This window comes from Athene noctua, chromosome 7 (assembly GCF_965140245.1).
Source record: "Athene noctua chromosome 7, bAthNoc1.hap1.1, whole genome shotgun sequence".
NCBI lineage: Eukaryota > Metazoa > Chordata > Aves > Strigiformes > Strigidae > Athene > Athene noctua.
In genome coordinates, this window is record NC_134043.1 from 2,899,471 (window position 1) to 2,922,032 (window position 22,562).

At 43.1% G+C, this 22,562-nt stretch overlaps 1 protein-coding gene across 2 annotated transcripts in view; it reads right to left on the bottom strand.

The window, feature by feature from the left end:
- KIF5C (kinesin family member 5C) overlaps positions 1 to 22,562 on the bottom strand; it is an 86,707-nt gene that overhangs the window by 51,456 nt on the left and 12,689 nt on the right. For both annotated transcript variants that reach the window (XM_074910074.1, XM_074910075.1), the window contains exons 2-3: positions 9,343 to 9,433; positions 2,429 to 2,502 (exon numbers count right to left, since the gene is read on the bottom strand). In XM_074910074.1, the coding sequence (XP_074766175.1) occupies positions 2,429 to 2,502; positions 9,343 to 9,433 (165 nt within the window). The remainder of the gene's footprint in view (positions 1 to 2,428; positions 2,503 to 9,342; positions 9,434 to 22,562) is intronic.

Consider the following 22,562-nt stretch of genomic DNA (forward strand, 5'->3'; position numbering starts at 1 on the left):
AAGTAGCTTTGATGGAGCTGGGTTGTGAGCTCGGCCAAAGGATGGCTTGAATTCCAAGTTTTGTTGCAGAGACTTCTGCCTGCACAGAGGTGCATCAGCTTTGGGATCACTGCACCAGGTAAACATACCCCCTCATAACTGTGGGGAAGTGACAGCTTATAAAAGTATTTAATTAAACATTCTCCCAGTCCCAACAAGCCCTGTAATAATTATGCTTTCCTCTACCTAGCTTTCTCTAGCTCAGAAGAGAACTCAATCTGTAAAACATGATTAAATGTGCACATAACTCAACCGCTGCATCTACAACTTCTTGGGCTTGGGCCTTCTCACTTTTAAGTCAGCAGAGATTTCAGTGAAACATGATCACATTCAATGCTTTAAGAAGAGTCTTTAAAACGCTGTAACACCAGCAGTTTGTGATACATTGAAAAATACTGATTTTTTACTCTATTATAAATAGATTCTTATTAAAACAAGAGATGACTGAGGCAGGTCTCATTAGAATTTATGGAGACCATAAACTGGAAGTGAAAAGAAAGTTAAAGGTAGGCTATTCACTGAAAAGGTGGAATCAAAAAAACCAAACCCCAACAACCCAACCCACTGTCATAAATTTAGCTGTAACTTCAGATAGAGTTTGGAGAAATGTGCTGTTGCTGCCACGTTGACATTGCAGCTAGTAAACTCCCCCAGAGCACCTGGACAGAGAGTTGTCTGCTCATTAAAGCTTCTCATTTTAATAAGAACATTACTGTCCACATTTCAACATAGCAGGCAGGCAGGAGCTAGTGAAGTGTAACATTTGAGACACTGCTGTTTAATTTCAGGATGTTGACATAATAACTACAATCTATAGGGACCTAGTGTTGAAAACTCTACTACAGGGTCAAAGCCCATCAATATAATGTTACAGGCAAAAATTTTCGAGAAGGTATCTGTCCTGCTATACTGCTTGGCAAATGTTTTCTCTAGCACAGGAGAAAGACCTACGTATGTCAAAAAGTCTATCCCGGCTGTATTACACTACCGTGTCCTGCTTAAGCTTAACACTAACACTATGAAGCATTTCACATTTCACAGAAAATCCTCCACAGCAGCTTTACCAAAAGGATTTACTATTTCTTCAACTTCAGACTATTTTTTTCTTCCACAACATACTTTAGCAACTTTACAAGAGGATGTTAGGTAAAAAGGGGGATTAAAACTGAATATAGACTTGATTCCACTTTAAAATGACAGCTTTTTCTTTATTAAAGAAGTGAAACAGCCATTTTTCTACAGTCATTTTCTTTATCGCAGCTTGTAATTCTGAATATAAATTGGCTTTAAGAGATCTTTCCCCATGCCATGTGGAAGCACCAGCTCAAGCCCTGCAGACATTTTGATTTAATTACATCCAGAGCTGGTGGATTACTCAGCCATTGTGCCATCTGTGAGGGCTGAGCTAGTGATTTCCCCCATCCTCACAAGGACAGACTTAATTAGACGTGAGGCATCAGTTATTGCATCCTCCAGGAAAGGAGCAACTGTGGCAATCAAACAGCAATTTCACCAAGGCCTGTTGGCTCGAGAGAATATTGCTTTCCCTCTCCTTTAACCTTCAGGTTAGGTAGGTCACCTGTGTTAATCGTGTAGCAAAACCATCTGATGATGTTAAACAAATGAAAGCTCATTTTTTCCTTTTTAAACCTCGGAGTTGAACTCAAATGCTCCAAGACACGTAGACACAGCTTGCGCAGTGTTGTAATGGAACAATCCAATGAGCATTAAATGCTTGAATGATCCTTCTTTTTGAGCAAGAGACTAAAATATCTAAATGTCTTCTAACGGAACGGTTAAAAAAAACAAAAAACAAACCACCACAGGAAAAAACCCTGCACTGTCACTTCATGTAGCAGAAATACAAACAGACTTAGGACTTCAGCCCCTGGAATTTGGTATAATTTGGTGGTCTTCTCCTCCAAAGCAAGTTTCCAAATTCATCCATCTGTGCTGCAGCATGCCAGAGTGGTATTCCCAGAAGGGGAGTGCAAATGAGAAAACCAATAAGGCAGGCCTGAATTTTCATAATCCTGCATGCAAGGGAAACTCTACAGACTCTTACTACTGTTTTCATTTGTGGATTAACAAATCTCACTCAAATCCTTCAAAATATACACATACCTCAACTGTTGTGACAAATATGGTGAAACTACACTTGATATTTTTCACTCACCATTTGTTAGTTTAGATATCTGTAGACATCTCTTGAAAAAAGCTCCACACTGAAAAAAATACTACAGCTTAAAAGGCAGTAGAAGCTAAACATGCACAGATCTCTTTTTATATGTCACTCAGAGGCGAGTGCTCCAGATAGCTAACTCGTTCAGGTAATTTGTACATATAATTCTACTGCTGCTACCGAACCGATTTAATTTTCCCACTGTACCTCCATAGTATGCGTTTTTCCTGATGATGTCTGTCCATAAGCAAAGATTGTGCCATTGTAGCCTTCAAGAACATCTGCGAGAAGAAAAAAAACCCCATTAAAACTCATATTGACATCTTAAAACTGGATTATCAGCATTTCAGAAGTCGTCTACAATGCTGAAGCTCAATTAGAAAACAGTTTGTGCAATAAAGAATGGGAAAAATATAACTAGCTACCTTTAGGCTAAAAAAAAAAAAAATCTCATAATAAAATGTGAATTAGAGAATTGCAGAATTATTGACATCTCTCTCACTCTCCTGGGGAAAAAAATAAATCTCTGGACACTAGATATTATCCAATATACCTGTGTAACACAGGAAAGAGAAACTTAATTGCCTGCGTTTTAAACCATCATGCACCATGAAGAAAATTAAACTCATACTGTATATTTCTATTACTTAACACCCTCAACAGTTTATGGCCTCATTAATTTCCCAGCTTGTCTGCAAAGCAGAAGAGCAAAGCAAGAAGAAAGTCAGACGAATGGGAATTTGCCTTCTTGCAAATATACTTCTCTCAAGGCAAAATGAATAATTTGATATTGCATTAAGATATAAAAATATGCATTTTTAACTGTGCAGTGGTTAGTGTCCATGGCAGCTTTCAGAAATCCAGGAGGGCTGTAAACCAGATGGTTCTTATGCACAGTCCCACATCCATTCATGGCTGTTGGAAGGATTACTGGGCTGGACTTGCTCCAGGTGAGTGAATTTAAAGTCTCAAGTAGGGCTACCTATTTATGCAGCTTTCACGTAAAAAAAAAGTAATATTATTACAGTTGCTAATAAAGAGTGAAGGAAACCTTGAATCTAAAAAGCAGTGATGATAACCCTGTGCCACCCACCTTCCCCCAGCCCACGCCTCCCCCCCGGGGGCCAGCAGCATCAAACTCACCACCACAGCTCTGCCACGGCCAGTAAATATATACACATAACTGTATTATGTATAATATAATGTCATATATATTATATTTACGTAAACACACATGCATATAATCTCCTTATTTTCTCTGCATATGTGTGTATGTAGACGGTCCAGATAGGAAGGATAATTAAAATACGATAGAAAAATATAAAACAAATGATGACGGAACAAGCATGAAAAAAATTCAGATAAAAACCAGCAAAAGGTGATTTCAAAGAAAAGAAACAGATAAAAGAAAAGAGATCTTTTTTTTCAAAGATAACTGCTACATAGGCCCACATTTCCTATACAGCAATACTGAGTAAAGATGAAATTGGAATGAAGCCGTTTAAAAATATATATTCTAACTAAACACAGACTGTAACTGTTTAAGTTGTGGCATAACTATTTTGGACAGCTGAAGAGGACAGACATGCCAAAGGTTGTATAGGCCTCCAAAGAGTATTGCTGGGTAAATTTTTCAACTTGTGAAATCTAAGAGAATGACAAAGTTAGAGACCGTAATTGCTGTCATTCTGTTATTAACGTTTTGTATGAATTTAGCATCCTCATCTGTTTATAAAAATAGACACTGTTTAGTCCTGCTTTAAGGAAACAAAGCTTAAAATATGTGATTATAAATAATAATTGCATAGATAAAAAACCAGATGTCCAACATTAGACGTAGTGCTATCCCCTGAGTTCACGCCTTCAACCCTTCAACAACTGAACAGGGCCAAATTTCATGTTGTTAGGCTTCTAAAGAGGGCCAAATTTCATGTTATTGGTATTTCAACGCATTCATTCACCACTTCTTTTCTGAAGGGAACATCTCATCGATTTTCAGTTCAACACAGCGTGAACTTGAGTGGAAGGGAAGGGCTACAACAACGGTAGCTTGAAAGCAGGAGGAAAAAGCTGGTGAGCCTCGCTGCTGGCCCTCCAGCTGCACCACGTTCAGAGCCCATTCACTTGCAATTTTAATGGCATTTTTCCCAATAAATCCTCAATATATACTGAGCGTTGCCACTGGAAGACATTAAAGGATTAACAAAAGAAAATTAGCTGGTTAGCTCCACTCAACTGGCACCACTGGGCCTAACCTGGGGGAACCGACGGAAACAAACCACAGGACCAAGGAGGTTGAGACAGAGATTCAGCCAAGGATCTGCAGCAGCAGCTCACAGGAGATACAAGTTGTATCTTGTTTTTTAATACAAAAGCATTATTTCCTCTTAAAAAGTTAATAAGTTAATACTGAATTTCAAAATACCCTATAGGCAAGGCAATATTTAATGCAACTCTATTTGAAATTTTTTAAATAAAAAGTTTACTTCACACTCTTCCTATTAAACACACACACACACACACATATATAAGCACAGCAGGGAAGCAGTGATATTTAACTTTTGAGGCTACACCCAGTTGTAAGTACTCCGTATCCATTGTGTAGAGAAGTCTCCATCTTTGTTAGCCAGCAAGGAAAGAAAATATTTATGTTTGGACTTTTTTATTCCAGACTGAAATCTAGCTGGAAGTTGGAAAAGAAGGAAGGTTCATTTTACCCTTTAGATGAAAACCAGCACATGGGGAAGGTGAACTAAAATGTCTGGAAGGTCCCCAGAACTATAGAGTTTCAAAGGTGTTTAGGCATCAAATAATTGTCCTGGGGGGGTGGTTCAGAAATCCTTGAGCAATTCTTGTTTGTTTCCAAAACACCACCTAGCATCCAAATACCTTTTGATTCCCAGGACAGTTAAACAGAATCTAAGAGTTCATTACTAGTATTTCCTCTTCTTGCCAAACTTGGTTAGCTTTTTTAAAAAAAAAAAAAAGAAGGAAGAAGAAAAGGTTGATTAAAAAAAAAAAAAGAGGCTTATTATGTCCAGGTGAATGCAAGGTACAATGTCAGCTCTACACTGGCACACAGCCTAGGGGGAAAATAACCTGATTAATCAACTGTTATGTAAGAAAATTGCTCAGAATTTGCATCAATGTATATACTAAGATACATTCTGCTTGAGGAAGCGCAGATAAGTAATTTACCTTCCCATTTAGCAAAAAATACCTTATTCCATAAAATCACAGTCCTTTCCATCACCTGCAATTAAAAGAAGTCAGTGGTCTCAGAGGTAGAAGAGGTTGTTTTTGTTGGAAGGCTTTTCACCTTAAGATAGTTAATATACCATCTGTCAGCTGAATAAAGAGAGGAGACAGTCCCAGATAGAAACAGCTTGCAGAAAACTTAAGAGGGAGGAAGAGGGAGGGAAAAAAACCCCAGATGAACAAAGTGACTGAACAAAGATCAGTTGGGATTTTTATGTAACTCATAACAAAAGAAGTCCAAATGCTTTTCTTAATTCCTAGTCCAGCCTTCTCTCTACAATGATTTTGTTTGATTTACCCTCCCCACAAAAGCCAGCTACTCCACTCAGCCACTCAGCTGCTGCCAGACGGCCTTTTTCTTGTCGAGGATGGACAGGATAAGTAGCAATGGTCTAAAACTGCAGCCCTTGTGTTGGGGCTACAACACAGACTCGCCCAAGTTAGGGGCCCAGAAAACCTGTCCAGCAGCCTGTTGGGGCAACAAATGGCCAAGGGTGCCTGTGGCCTGGAGACCTCTCAAATGGATCACTAACAACTACAGGAGTCTTAAGGAGGACACGGACCTGCTGGAGCGGGGCCAGAGGAGGCCACGGAGATGCTGGGGGGGCTGGAGCCCCCCTGTGAGGACAGGCTGGGAGAGTTGGGGGGTTCAGCTGGAGGAGAGAAGGCTCCGGGGAGGCCTTAGAGCGGCCTCCCAGGGCTGAAAGGGGCTGCAGGAATGGGGGAGGGACTCGTCATCAGGGGGAGGGATAGGATGAGGGGGAACGGGGTTAAACTGACAGAGGGGAGATTTAGATCAGATGTAAGGCAGAAATTCTCCCCTGTGAGGGGGGTGAGGCCCTGGCACAGGCTGCCCAGAGCAGCTGTGGCTGCCCCCTCCCTGGAAGGGCTCAAGGCCAGGTTGGACGGGGCTTTGGGCAACCTGGGCTGGTGGAAGGTGGCCTGGCCCAGGGCAAAGGGTTGAAACTAGATGGTCTTTAAGGTCCCTTCCCACCCAAAACATTCTAGGATTAATGGCAACACCATCAAATGGCTTTACAGAAGTCCTTCCAGCCTCATTTCTACAACAGATTTTTAGTCTATACTTCTCTTTGCCATCTTTAAACTTTCTAGGTCTGCGACTCAGCATTTGAAGCCCATATTTGTAATCAGAATAGAAAGTCAATAAGCTACCCAGGGAGAACAACTCCACCACCCAAAAAATCATAAAAGCAATTTTCCCCTCCTCACAGGACACACAAATGTGCAGATGTTCACATGTGCACCAGTGTGCTCACAGCCCCAGTGCTCAGCAATAGCTTGGGCCATTATATATTCTCCCGCAGTGTAATTGGAAGAAAGATGAAAAATCCAGATACAGACATCCATCTGTGTAGACTGAGAAGATAAAGCTGTTTTCTGGCAATAAAGAGCAATGGGAAACAAAGCAAAAGTGGTGGCAATCACACACTATTGTTCTCTTTCAGATTTAGTGATATTTCTTAGTTTGGTTAAAAAAAAAAAAAAGCAAACATAAGTTCCCAAACTGTGGTCGTATGCACCAGTGATGACTCCCCACACAATTCCACTCCTGGTACTTCTGCCCTTGGGACTACCTTGAACAAACACCATCCCAGAGCCCACCCCGATGCAAACTGCTGTAAGACAAGGATTGCTTCTCTTCCTCTAAAAAAAAAAATCTCCTTGTTTCTCATGTTTCTCACATATGGAATGTGAAACACTTTGACTTAGTCATTGAGCTGTTTACTTAAACCTAATCCCATTTCGTTTCTAGAGAAAAAAAACCCACCTCATTTAGATCATTCTTATTGTCAACATAGTTATTATAACCATTGTTTTGGAGACTATCAGGCCAGCTGGCATTTTCTGTAATACCATTAATCACAACGAAACCACCAGCCATTTCATGGGAGTATAATGAAATCTGATAACAAATAGTAACCTTGAAAAGCTATCTGAAAAAGTCTCAAAGATTTAAACAGTGCTCCAAGTTGTAATGCACTCAGCTCACATTTCCACGCAGTAAATCACATTGTTCCACTCTATCAGAAACAGCCCAGTCCGTTTCACATTTATTAGGCTTTAAACTGGAAATTAAACATAAGGAAATATAAGCTCTGAGCTCAAGAACATCACCTGAGTAATGCTGTGCTCTCCCTAACCCCCCTCCCTCTCTTACACTCTCCTCCTCTCCTTTCCTCTCACTCCCCATCACTCTCCTCTCTTTTTTTCCTATTTCTCTTTCTTTTCCTTTCTTCTACACTCTCTCCTCCATCAGACTTGGCTTTCACATTATCTAGAAGGTCCAAGTTAACATACACGCAAAAGTTTGAACTGCATTTTCACATAGGACTTTGCAAAGTATTTGCCTTTCTACTTGATTAATGAAGAAGAGTTAAGTCACTGATTTGGGTCTTCCAAATTGCTCTCAAACAGGATTTTATTTCACCATTTTCAGAGGAAACCAACTTCCACAGGGGATATAAATACCCTCCACAAGTCTACAAACAGCAATATGCTGCTTCTGTTAGCACACACTGTAGTATTGAAATAGTTCCCTGAACTTCCAAAAGTTGAGTGGTGTGTCAGCAACCCAAACTAATGATTTTTAAGTTCTACAATTCCAATCCCACCAGATTTTATTAAAGGCTTACCCTTCTGAAGTCAGAACTGCTGTAATTAGGCTCCCCTCTGAGAAGAGGCAACTGAATTACAACTCATTTCCTCTCTCCAACATCAAATAATTCAGCTTCTGCTCCTCACCCCCAACTATCTAGACTACAGGCATGTTGGTTTGCTCAAGGCTGTCCGAGTGAGCCAACCCGTTTCCTCCAGGACAGAACCCAGGGTTTGCAGCAGGGCTGCTCACCCCAGGGACCTCTCCCCACTGGCAGACACACAAGCTCTCAGCAGATCCAGCTCCACGCCTGAAACACTAGTGAGTCCTTCAACACTGCACCTCTGAGCAACGCCGAACCTCTCATTCCACAAACTCCATGGTCAACACGCAGCCTTGCATTGCTATACAAGCACAACCCTGACACCATTCCTGTTGTCTACACACTTTGATTTAAAAACTAAAACGGAGAACCGCATCTTGGGGAGCACAGGGACATCACACAAGGCCAGGGAACAACTAGACCAGGTACTACTCGTAACCCCTGAGATGCTGTAGCAGTTGTAATGCCATCATGGATGGACTATCCAGCACCAGAACCAAATGGGAGGTCTGAGGGTGATCTGGGAGGTGGGGGAAGTATGGCAGGCAATTAAAATGCACCCAAAAAGTTTGATTTTAAATTTAAAATCTTGAAATTTCAACTGTCTATAAAGTTTAAACAAATAAGGTGCTATCCAATATACACTTGTGTTCTCATTTCGTTTTAAATGCAACCTATCTGCATGCAAAGCAGCTGCAAAACCAGTGCCTTCTACATTTTCCTTTAACAGTCCATCCTTCCATTCAAAGACACAGCTAGTCCACGCTCATCCTGTACTGAACGCTCTCATGCTGCAGGAAGAACATGGGTTTTGTTGGTTATCCTATATCACAAAAAGCTACTATTTTTTTATTTGTATGTGTATGAGTCACATACAAAGAGAAAGTAAGAAACCAACTACTGCAATTCCTTCAGCTCTTTTTCTTTTCTTTTGTTTGTTTTGGGTTTTTGTTTTGGTTTGGGAGGTTTTGGTTTTGGTTTGGTTTTTACACAGACAATTCCTTAAAAAAGGAAACACTTGGAATTACTAACTACTAAACCCCCATATAGACATCTAAACATTTATTATCCCGACTTTAAAAAGCTTGAGGGAGACATCTTTTTCCCTCCCCACAGGCAGGAATAAACAAAGCCAACACCTACCTTTAACAATCTGCTTGGCACAGGCATTATAAACTTGTTCCTGGGTTGTATTAGGAGGTAACACTCTATCAAAGACATACGGCTTCCCTTGCTGCAAAGAAAAGAGAAACTCTGTAAGATAAAGAACATTTAAAACCGTTTATAGACCCAATTTAACAGGCATCCTGAAATGCAGCATTTACGACAAAGGAAGCCATTCAGTGCAACGGAGATGACAGTATTTTGTTGACTAAACAGATGTGACATCTCATGTACTTCAAAACCATCTTTCCTATAGCTGGCAAATAAAACACAGCATATGTTTTCTGTGTGTTCACATTTGGGTCAGCAGCTACAGTTGCAGGAGACAATAAGCTGAAATATCAGCAATTGGAAGTTGATTATTTTCTCCCTCTCCTGGGAATAGCCATATAAATATTTGCAAAAGATTTGCAGTAATGAACGCAAACTAGTGAAAGCTGTGAGAAACAGCAATCAGACCTGAGAGAATCAGAAGTTTGCAGGTCCTGAGAGCTGCTTTCTGCTGAGGTCGGGGTGGCCCAGCAGAGTCCAAGCATGGTCCCAGCACACTACGTGTTTCATTTCTGGTTTCATTTTTATGCTAAACATGCAAATGTGCCCAGAGGTTAGGCCTAAATCAGGCAGCCCAGACTGTTACGTTGCCCTAAACTTGTGTTTTATTCAGAAATTGTCATGATTTTTATCCTTAGCACCAACAACTAACAAGATGTCATGTGGAAAGAGCTCCAAAATGATGCTTTGAATGGGATAGGGGCCTATTTCCAGGTTGTGAACCACCACCATCTCACCACAGACGCTGAGCTGCCCTAATTCCCAGGTGGCACCACAACTGACACTTGTTCCTATGCATATATAGTGTAGCACAACCCCCACATACACTGCCAGGAAATTTTGATTCCTCTTTTTAGCCAGTATAATTGTTTACAAGAGAAACATATATTAACATTCCTAAAAATAGGTTTGTGTGACACTTAAAAGGTAAATCAATTCTTAAGACAGCAGTTCAGGTCCTTACAACTCAAAACAAGCAAGACATTTGCATTTAAAATACGACCCCTTTGTTTAAAGTTACGCTAAGCGGATGTGTGACATCTTTCTCATCCTCCATCAAAGCCTGTAATATTTCCCTTCAAAGATGTGACACCTGCTCTGAGAACAGCGTAACGAGGGCTTCAAAGCTAACTGCGAGGTGGCTGGGTACCCAACGTAGGAGCCTTGTTCTGCTGAGCTGATGTGCCACTTCTGCCATTTGCAGCCAGCTGTTCAAACACTGCGCTCAATTAGCCATTTTTGTCACACTTTGATTTTACTTCAAGCAGATCACAAGCTTACGCTTGCCTGCTCCTTTAAACTCGGGTACTTAACAGCCACAGGGGAAAAAAAGACAGAGAGGTGTTTGCCTGCAATGTGTGCTTTTCATGTTTCATCCCAGAATCTCAGATCTCAAGGATAAGGCGGCAATTTATAAACCATTCAGTAAATAATTCAAGGTCTTGTGGTGGCAATGGGCGAACACTGGGCTGTCCAAGCAGCCCACTTGGTAAGACACAAGCCCAAAGAGGTGACTCAGACCATCACCAACACAGCCTCATCCCCCAGAGGAGCAGTGGGACCACCAGGAACACCCAGCTGGCACCTGCCCCCAACTCCGCCTCTCCACAGCGTTCCAAGGACAGTGCACGTCGTGTGCCTCTCAGCTAGACAAAACTCTTCACTCCCAGGATGAGAAGGGCTGCCCAGCCCTGGTGTAATTATTCTGGAACAATTTCTCAAATGGACTTTTTTACCTACTTAACCTCATTTTGTTTATTTCAAGCACTAGACAATAAGCCCTAATGCGAGAGGCCAAAAAAAAACCCCACTCAGACACACAAACTCAGCCATCCACTTAGCCCTTTTATTTCCTTCATGCCTGAGTTGAGGCTTATTAGCTAAGCAATGTGAGAAAGCAGCAGAGAATGATGCCAGTTGCTCTGGTGCAATCAATCCAGCTCTTCTACCACGCTCTCAACGACTATAATGTCAGAGCGCCCCAAAAAACAATCCCATCATAATTGCGCTGCACGCAGCTGAAAGAGGCACTGGCTGCAACTGTTATTTAGCTGCCAAAGTGAAAAGCTAGGGATGTAAAGCAGCAATTCACAAAAGTGCTACATAGGTCAAATTTCTTCCTTAGGATTTTTTTTGGGGGGGGGGAAGCTAGAAGCTTGGAACACCCATCACTGATACCTGAATAAATGAATGCGAAGAATCACAAGGCATCTGTCACCAACTGCACAAAATGAGAGCGCCCCGTTATCCAACAGCACTCAGAGGTGTTTGGGGAGGTTTTTTGTGCTTCGTGTCTGCATTTAACTTAGACAAAGATAACTCAAGGCTCACGCTCCTTTCTGTAAAGGAGAGTATGATGAGTGGGCACAGACCCTCCCGTGTATCCTCAGTTTGAGGGTTTAGACTCCTGTTGCTCTCGCACCACTTCTCCTCTGCCCTAAAGCCTCCCAGTCCCGCTCAGCCCTCTTCTCCCCACCTACACTGCAAGCTGCACTCCCTGCTCCTTAGGCTCCTCATCCTCCTCCCTCTCTCTTTGTTCAGAAGTTCCTGCTTGGGTCTCTGATGCTGGAGAAGTGTTGGGCACCTCCCGTGTCACCCCACTCAGCTTTCTGAGCCCTCTTGTCCCACCAACTCTCCTCGGAGTCCCCCTCACCACCAGCTCCAGGCTCCTGGTGGCACTCGCTCATGGGGTTGTCCCTCACCCCTTCCCCATCCCAGCGGGGCAGCGCACAGACCCCCTGTGTGTGTGTGCTGCAGGAGCTCACCCGCAGCTGACAGAGGCTGGAGGAGACCACACCATCTCAGGCAGGGAGAAGATGCCCAGTCTGAAGGAAAGCTGTGGCAATTCAGCTGCCAAGATACTGTTAAGATAGAAGATTTTTCTCTGGAGCAAACTACGGGTTTGGTTTGGGGGTTTGGTTTTTTTTTTTTTTGAACGTGTTATCGATATGAGCTCTTAATTTTTGACAGACTTTCCTCAAAGTTAACAAAAGCCATAGCCACACTACAAAGAAAACATGCTGGCAAGTTCAAAGGTTTTGCTTCAAAACAGAGAGGGAGGGTGAGCAAGCATGAATATCACCTTATTTTTAGCATGGTCCCAAGCAGTACTTTTTCCCCTATTGTCACCTTCAGACATAACACTACTGCTTTTTTTTTTTTTTTTCAGCTTGAACTAAATACCAAAATCAGGAAGATTTCACCCTTATTAGAGCTTACTCATGAAAGTAATAAGCAGCTAGAAATAAAGTGTTATTTTCTGAGCTGATGCTGCTTTATCTGTGTGCCTCCTCCATACATTATTTTTCAAACTTTCTCATTATATGCAGTGTATTATCTCTCATACATAAATCACATCTTCCGTCCTATGCCATTACTTCCTACAGTCCCCCTGACAATCTGTTCCATTAACTTATGCCATTGCTGCATAATGGCTAGGCTAAGTGCTCCCATCCACCCACACAATTCCTGTTGAAGTTGTATTGACAACATGATAGATTCTGTTCTGGCCCTTCGATAGCACAGAGAATGCTATTCATATGTGTTGCCAATTATTATTTCACCAGCTTTATGTCTAGAGTTTCCTACCAAGTTTACAGGCTTGGCATTTAAAAAACCCTGAGGATTTCATAAGCACAGAAAGGATCTTCACCATAACTTTATGTGCTACCAAACCCATCATTTTACAAGCAACATCACAAAGCAGTACTATCACTAGAAGCTAAGACAATCTCAATTAAAGGTAACCAAACACATCTCCTGTTTAAAAAAAGAAATCTCAACTCTTCTAAATTCCACATAGACAGGAAATGAGAAGTGCTCAGTGCTCATAGCTGCATGCTAAGAATTAGAGGTCTTAATGAAATTTCATGATTAATTCCTTGTGATCTTCAGACAGACGTTCAGGGTCGACTCCGCCAGTGTATCTGCAGGTTATGATGTCAGGCAAGACAACACCTGACTTTTAGGCTCACAGGCAGAGTCCTCAGTCCAAGGTCCATCCCCAAAGCACCTTATAAAAACCCTAGGTAAGGTGAGATGGCTTAGACGAGAATTTCCAACAGCCAGCACATAGCTCTGATATATAATTGCTAAAGTAGAAAGGAAGAAGAAAGCATACAAAATGCTGGGTTTCTTTGCTTTTCGGGGGCTGTGAGGAGACGAGGAATTATAGCCTGAAACCATCCCCTAGAATGAGGGACAGTATCCAGATTTATCCCAGGACAGATGCAAGTTTGTTCTGCTTGAGCAGAAACCAGCTGTGAGCAAGTTATGTGACGACTGGCAGTCGTGAATACGCCCAGTGCCATTCTGACCCCAAACGTACAAGCTCTGCCGATGGCAGAGGTGAAGATCATTCACACTTGCCTGCAAAATACCGTGCCAGCACAACCTCAAGGGAGACATCATTTTGACTGACTCAAGAAGATGTCACGTGTTCATTTTTAAGACAGAAAGACATCCATCAGTCCACCCAAGGCTCACCTCCACATGTTCTAAGGAGCACCGAAGCCCGGAGGCAGGTGAGGGACCCAAATGGCAGGCTCCAGGAAGGGGCACCCTGACACAGCTGTTCCTGGAGGGCATCTGCCCCACGGTGACTGTGTGAAAGCCCTCGAGACAGGTCTCAGGATCACCCTTCAGATCGTTTAGGGGTACAACACACATAACGGAATGCTGGAGAAGCACATTTCAGGATTACACAAGAGTTAGAGGATGATTAGGGGAGGACAAAGGCAAGGAAAGGGAGAGACATGGGTGATTTGGGGAGGAACAAACATGGGATGAAGGGACAAAAGCCATCTGTGTGCACGCATGGGTACAGGGGTCTGAGCAGCAGCAACTGAAGCGGGCCCACAGGTCACAAGGACCACGTGTCTGTGCTGCCAGCTCTATCTCTGCCTGGGGAGGTCTGGGAAGGGCTCAGTCTCATCTCTGCCAGGCTGCCAGATTCGGCCCTTCCTAACAGGCAACAGGGCACTCAGCTGAAACAGGCAGGCAGATCATGTACACAGGGCGCGCTCAATCACCTTAGTCCTCTGTCTTCTCCCAAGGCAGGAATGTTCTTTTCTCCACAACCTGGTCAAACAAAGGCATCCCCTTCACCCCTGTAAAAGGGGCGCATCACTCATGCAATCATCAGCCAATACCTCGGGAAGACTTTTGATCCCCAAAGAAACAAAAACAGTGCCAAATCACCTGGCTCAGTTTGTTAGATGAATTGTTTGGCAAACTGTGACTCTGCTGAAAGTCTGTCATTACTATTCTGGCTCTCTATTCAAGTCAGAGAGTTTTACTGATGCAGCTGGAATGAATGATCTATGAGTGGGTTTAACATACCATACAAGATGCCACTGCTAGTACATACAATGGGTGAGTATACAGGTAATAGAATCATGTGATACGTAGGAGCTTAATTAATGGGAAATGATTTCCCAGCTAGTTTTCACTACCATAAGTGCTCTTGTAGGAGAGGTTTTATAAATAAAAGATATATAATTGCAGGCCTAGAAGACAGAATTTATCAACGAGCAGAAAGGAAACTATTACCAGCAGCAATTCAATTTTTCAGTTGAGGCACACCCCTCGCGCAGCACTGAGTTTCTTCCTTAGAAGATGGCACAAAACACATTTCTTCCCTCTAGCCTACACAAGTAGGAACTGAAGTCTTTACTCCCTTTGAAAATGCAGAGGTTACATTTACTGAACACTGCAACAAACATGCTCCATTTGCAAGTGGGATAAATAGCTGGCCCTGAAAATTTCCCCTGGAATTAGATAGAGAACTTCTTTTCCCCACAAGTTCTCAAGGTTCTGCAACTACAAGGCTGTTACTGTTTTGCTGATAAAGCACAAGAAATAAACAGGATCCATCCCATTCTCCTGAAGCCATCTCTCTCTAGTGAGAATTGAAAACATGATTAAAGACAGACGGAGAAAATAAATGCATGTAAGCAGAACAATTTAGTTATGTTTTCCCTTTATTCAGTTGTACTAAGAAAATGCTAGTGCCATCCCATCCATTTTCTATGTTAGCTTGCCCTTTAAAAACATTGAGGCAGTAGTCACCTACTGGATGAGAATTCAGAATACCCGGAATTAAAAAAAAACTAAGAAAATTTATTCACACTAACCTGAATACACTACATAGTCAAATCAAGTTGTCCAAAATAAAATCTTAAATCTGGTAATACTCCTAAAATTCAGTTGATAAATAAACTAAAACAAGCAGTCATGTATGAACAGGCACTGCAGAGCCATTTGAGTCAAACACAACATTACTTTTGCATAGCAGGCTTAATTATTGATCTACCTTATGACTATTTCTGTGGAGCTGACAGAATTTGGCTTGTGGCCAGTGATCCACTTTTAGCTTTCGTTCCTGACAGGAAGAACCTTTAACTCCTTGCAACAAATCCTGTTTTCAGAATGCATTATTTTATTTTGGTATACATCTGCAATTTAGGAAACCAAACCACAGAAATTATTTTAAATCTTTTCTTCCACCTAGATGCACAACCTGGCAAATATACTCTTTAAGAAACTTTATATGAATTTTAAGGGTAAAGATCTCCCAATACAAAGCTGACTATTAAATAATACTCTTTAGCAACTTTTTTTTTAATACTTCTGACACAGCAATACTCAGTCACAGCTCTCCATTATTATTTACTTCTACTGGTACAAGCTAATTATCACTGCACCCAGTATCTCCAGCCACCACGGACACCACAAAAGCTCCAACCCCTCACTGGCACTTCCCACCCTGTCACATGGGATGTTATCTATGTAACGCTGTCACAAAAATAAAAAGCAATGCCAACTGTCTCCCAGCCCCAGGCCTGGCCACTGGATGATAAACTACAGGCTGACAGAGCCTGGGCAAAGAGCTGGGGAGCTCAGGAGCTCCGTCGCTGCTGGAGGCTGCAGCCTGACTGGGAGCACCCACCAGCACCACGGAGAACAGGACCTCTTCTTACTTCAGGGCAACCGACTCACTTCTCCTCCTCTTCCTCCTCCTCCTCCTCCAGCTCCTCGCCATCCTCACCATTTCACAGGCAGGTGGGCACAGGCAGCCTCAGTGTGGGCACTGCCCAAGCAGCCTAGTGCCTTCAGGATCACCCTTTGGTGCTGCTTCCACCGCGCAGCCTAGTGCCTTCAGGATCACCCTTTGGTGCCGCTTCCACCGCGCAGCCTAGTGCCTTCAGGATCACCCTTTGGTGCTGCTTCCACCGCGCAGCCTAGTGCCTTCAGGATCACCCTTTGGTGCCGCTTCCACCGTGCAGCCTAGTGCCTTCAGGATCACCCTTTGGTGCCGCTTCCACCGTGCAGCCTAGTGCCTTCAGGATCACCCTTTGGTGCTGCTTCCACCACGCAGCCTAGTGCCTTCAGGATCACCCTTTGGTGCCGCTTCCACCGTGCAGCCTAGTGCCTTCAGGATTAGCACCATCCTTCCAGCCCACCAGCGCCCCGCACGCCATGCCGCAGCTTGTGGATTTGGGTCTTGATTACTGAACTGCTTAGGCAACGACACAAAACAGGGTATTTGGAGAGCAATGTTATCCTCCTGCAGCTAAATTTAATCTCTGGAAAGATGAAGCTATGTGAACGATCGTGGGAAAATGGATCTCACTTGGTGCTCTGTACAGCACTAGCTCAGGATGTGCACCATTCCCCCTTTCCTTTCACCCCACAGCAACAAATTAAGATAACTTTTCCACACTTGTGTTTCTTTCACAACATTGTTTATTCCATCCTTTCTCACAAAACTAAGTTTTAACTAGATATGCGATTAAATTCAGCAGATCTCTCCACTTTATTACAGGTATAAGACCGTCACAGCGAGGAACTGGACACAGGCTACTCTAAGGGTCCTAGGGAAAACAGGAGAACATCGTCCCCAGCACCATCCCTCTGGCTTTCTGGTAGCTTGCACCACTGTATTATGTGTAACAGATAACTACTGGTTTCATTTAATGTGCTCTAACTAATTTAACTGACCTTTTCAGGCCTATTCGAAGCTACCTTCATAATCTACTCATTTTACTTCAGCAAAGCAGAGACAAGCTTAATTAAATTAACTTTAAAATGCTGTCACTCCCATTTCAGATGAAGATCCTCTAGACACCAGAGGTTCTTAAGTAAACAGAAATCTTCCAAAGATATTTGCTACATAATATTCCAAGCCACAGTCAGCACACAGGGTCCTTGTCTAACCTGCTTTTGGTAGCTCCCACCTTCAACAGACACTTTCCAAACCTTCTAGAGAAAAAGCACTCAAAGAGCTAAGCCAGACTCAAAATTATACAGAATTTCTCCATGTTTATTAGGCTCCAGCATTTCAGCTAACCTACCCCACGCCCTTACACCAACAGGATAAGAGAATCTGATAAGGTTTTTTGTATATAAAACATTCAAACTAACAGTTTAGAAGGAAAAGACAGAAGAATATTCTTTGTAGAAAAACAGAGAAAGAAAGTTCATAGTTAGAGAAGCCTGAGACTCCTCTAACAAAAGGTTTTGTGATTTTTAACAGCAGTTTAGAATGAAAAGAGAACCGTGTGTTAATTGTCTATTTTTTAAAAATGCAGTACTTCAAAATTGGTTTTGAGGTACTGGATTTTTGTTAAATAACAGTATGATTTTCTTTTAACAAAAATTTAAATTTCCTAGCCAGAAGATAATGTAGAAAACCACCTATCCTCAGGCAGCTCCCTACAGCAGCAATGGAAGAGGAGTCACCCCAGGCCACCTCATCGATGGGGGCCTGTGGAAATAAGTTATGCGTGGAGCAGCATCTCTGCTTATCGTCAGTGTTTATAATATTCCAACAAAAAGCCAAAAAGTTAGGTGGATATTTCATGACATGAAACAAAGCAGTTTTGGTGAAGTAAAAGTCCCAGGTAAGATGCTGACCTTCAGCTCCATCCACAGAAGTGAAGCACAACATAAACTAGTCCTGGTTCAAGACGTAACTACATCTTACTCTGTTGTGTCAGTGTTGTGTTAATCTCCACTTTGTTAAACATATCACTTACAGATTTATGGGGCAACTGGGTGGCTCAGGAGATTAGTAATGGGATACTGAGCACAGTCATTTGTAGATTCAAATCCACCTCGGGTCAGGAGAGGTCAAAATGAAATGAGAGGGCATCACTGGTCTGTAGAGCAGCTTTCTTTTCAGCATGCTCCACAAAACCAAGGATTGAAGGGGATCAGAGAACAAACTACATCATTGGTCATGGAGCATCCCGTCAGGCTGGATATATATTGGCAAAAAGAAACATGTGAGATGTGTGCATCCCACTGCCTGCATTGTACGGTATTTGTTCTGCAGAGAAAGCATTTCACAGGCATAAACTGTCACATTTGCAGCTGGGCTATATACTCATTCAGTCTCGTGGGGATTAATCCAGAGCCACTAATTTATTGTGTGACTCAATCCTGAGGGAAGAGTTCCTGGAGGGTCTTGAAACTGTCCTGGCAATCACAACAGCAGCAAGCCCAGACTCCAACAGCCAGCATATAAGCGAATCTGAGCACATCACAGAATCATCTCAGCTGGAAAATCCCCTGAAGCTCCTCCAGCCCAGCCATGACCCTCCCCCTGACCGTTCCCAACTCCCCCAGATCCCTCAGCGCTGGCTCAGCCCGACTCTTCAACCCCTCCAGGGATCCCGGGGACTCCCCCCTGCCCTGGGCAGCCCATTCCAACGCCCAACAGCCCCTTCTGCACAGAAATCCTTCCTCAGAGCCAGCCTGACCCTGCCCTGGGCAGCTTGAGGCCATTCCCTCGGGGCCTGGCGCTGGGGCCTTGGCTCCAGAGACTCATCCCCCCTCTCTGCCCCCTCCTGGCAGGGAGTTGCCGAGGGCCAGGAGGTCTCCCCTTAGCCTCCTCTTCTCCAGACTGAACCCCCCCAGTTCCCCCAGCCGCTCCCCAGCAGACCTGTGCTCCAGACCCTGCCCCAGCTCCGTTGCCCTTCTCTGGCCACGCTCGAGTCATTCAATCTCTGCTCCCCAGATCGACTCTCTTCATGCTGACCTATGCGGAGCCAAAACGCCATCTGCATGGCAGCACACCGCAGCGAGAACACAGTTCTCCACTGGGGACACGCTCCACAAAACCGGGTGGAATTGTTTCTCATCCCATTATCACTGACAGCAAACCGCAGGACCAACAGCAACACTGGGACACGTAGATTATTTTCATCTGCCCTCAGGAGCTGAAAGATATCAAGTGTTCAAAAGCCCAGACTAGTAGCGTCTAAAACAGATGAGAGAGGAAGACACCAGCATCCATAATCTAATGGAGTAGCTGTACTCCCAGAGCTCAGGAAATAACCCTCACCTCTTGATACCTTGTTGACTGAGCGTGTTCCTCATTCACAGGAGACCAGTAACAACAACTTGGACTTGCTTCCTCATTTACAAACCGAGATACTAAATGCCAGTAGTGCTGGGAGCTTGAAAGTTTACTGACCTGATGTTGTCAAAGGATTTTAAAAGCCTACAATATAACAGAAATGTTATCGCTAGTCTGCCCTAGCTTCCTTTCATGCAATGTAATTAAAACCACATGCACTGAAAACACATCAGAGAATTAAGGACGGGGAATGACAGCACCATTACTTCTGTACTTCCCTCTTCCTTTTCCATTGAAAAATGATACTCAGGAGAACTGAAAGGGCACCAAACAGTGCAGGGCTGTATCTGGTTTTATCAACAGAGATATTTGATGCACAGCTGCCCTGAAATTACCTTCTATTTAGTACCTTGACGGCTTGTAGCCTAGGCTCGCCTTGTACGTTGGAATATTCAGCTCCGCATCTCAACAACTGTAGTAACAGCTACAATCTGAGCATGGAAGAGCCTTCAGAGGAGCTCAGATGTTGAGGCAGGCAGAGCAATTACCCTGTCACCGAGTAATGCAGACAAGTTGCTCCTGGCAACAAACCTCTTCAAACATGGACGGAGAACAGCGTTCGCAGAGCGGAGACCCCATGCACGAGTGCGGCCATTTTGATGAGCTCCTGCGCATCCGCCATTTCTCTCTGTTCTGGTACTGTGGGCTCTGCAGCATCTGGGGCAGATCCACTCCTGCAAAGTCTGTGCTAAACACGTGAAATGCACCGCTAAAAGCTTGCTTAATAAGAACACGGAGCGAGATTAGATCTTCCGGGAAGGAACACGCAGGAACTGTAGCGTTTCATACAGCCTTTGATTCCCACTACAAAACCGCTGACCTCCTTTACTCTGGCAACACTTCCATTGATTTCTTTTACCTTTTCTTCTGATTCTCATCTCAGTTTGACCAGGTTCTTCTCCGCCTGCTATTTCACCCAATTTAAGAGTGGTGGGGCTGGAGGAGAGAGAAGGCAGCTCCCTTCAGGAGGAGCAAAGTCACATGGCACTGGCCAAGCACAAGCCCAGTCACCTGAAGCCTCTGCTCCAGCCTGCAAGAGCATCAGTTCCTGCCATCCCTACCCTCTGGATAAAAAGGAACCTGCTCACTCCCATCCATAACCTTACAACCAACAAGCTTCTTTTTCATGGCTTGTTACCCTTGTTTCCTTATATATCTCATCTCGTTACCTGGAAGAAAAAAAAAAAAGCAGAACTCTCATGCGTGGTATGTCCAAAGCTCACAGTCTTACCACCAATCATCCAGTCTTCCCCAGGCTAAAGCATTTGGAACCATGGAATTATGCAAAAATCATCGTTTTTAATAATATTTTAAAAATAAGGATTCTGCTTCTGATGTATTGGGGGCTAGGAAAGCTTAAATAGGAAACTGTAAAACAAAGACCCCAATGCTATTTGTAAACCCCATACATTTGTGGAAGCAGGGTTGAGATACTGCAGTGCTTGGTTTAGCAATACTCAGCAATCCTATTCCAGTACAGACATTGTTATCTGTACCTCTAGTTATTAAAAAAAAAAAAAAAAAATCACATTTGGTAATTAGATAAGTGGAGACCATAAAAAAGCATCCTTACAAAAACATTGCAACCTTACAAACTAGAATTACTGGCTCCTCCATTTTTGCACCAGTTATCAGGAAGAAAACAGAGTATTTAAGAATCTGGGTTTTGCATTTCTGATAAGTTAATCCATCCCTGATAAATTAAGTCAATCATCAAGAAATTCAGAATTGGTTAAATCTCATTCAAAATTCAAGTGGAACCAGTTTCCAAATGGCTTTGCATTTGGTAGTGAGAATGTCTATGCCAACTTGTCCCATATCGAGAAATTTGTGGTGACAAGTTGTGCTTTCCTGGACATCTGGCAAAGGGATTCTGATTGTGTTACTATACAGAATACAGCTCAAACAGTTACATAAATAATATGAAGAAAAGTGGTATTATTGAGCTGGTTAAAACACACACACCCAGGCACACACAACAAAATATCCTCCTGTGAACTTCCTAAGAACAAAGAGCTGCAGAATTTCTTTTTGAAATGCGCTGCTTGGGCCTTCTCTGGTAATTTTTGCTTTTTTAAGTGAAAAAATAGATTTTCTGGCTCATAACCCCTTCCTGTGCCCTCCCTGCAGCTAGAAATGCATTACAGCTTACATATACAGCACATCTCTTCTTACAGCACAGCAATGAGATCAGCAGACCAGCCCCGATTTCTGCTAAACCATCCAGAAACAGGCAACGCTGGCTGGAACTGTCTGACAGTAATTCTATTACCAGATTTAGTAATGCTGATACACTCCTTCTGCATTTCCCAAATCTTCAAAGCAGGGTACAGTCTGGCCTGTCACACTCCATTCCCTCACAGTGTTCAGGAGGCACCAGAAGTGACCACACTGAACACTTACACACGTGCCTTTTCTCAACCTGCTGTGGCACGGAAGATGAAGAGCGAGCCACGACCTGTAAGATGACAGTCATGTAAACACACTACTTGTATGTAAACCATGATTTTTATTGCTGTTTCTCTCTAGCAAAAACAAATAAAACCTGTAAGGCACAGGACTGTCAACTACCAGAAAATAAGGAGGATACGGAGGGTGCAAAAAAATCATTAAGATCTTTTCTTTGCATCAGCACAAGCAGGTGCTCTTCCTGTCGAGTCACACGCTATTCTGCTGAAGGACTTCAACCCCCAGCTTACCTTTAAACCTGTCATTTGGCACTATT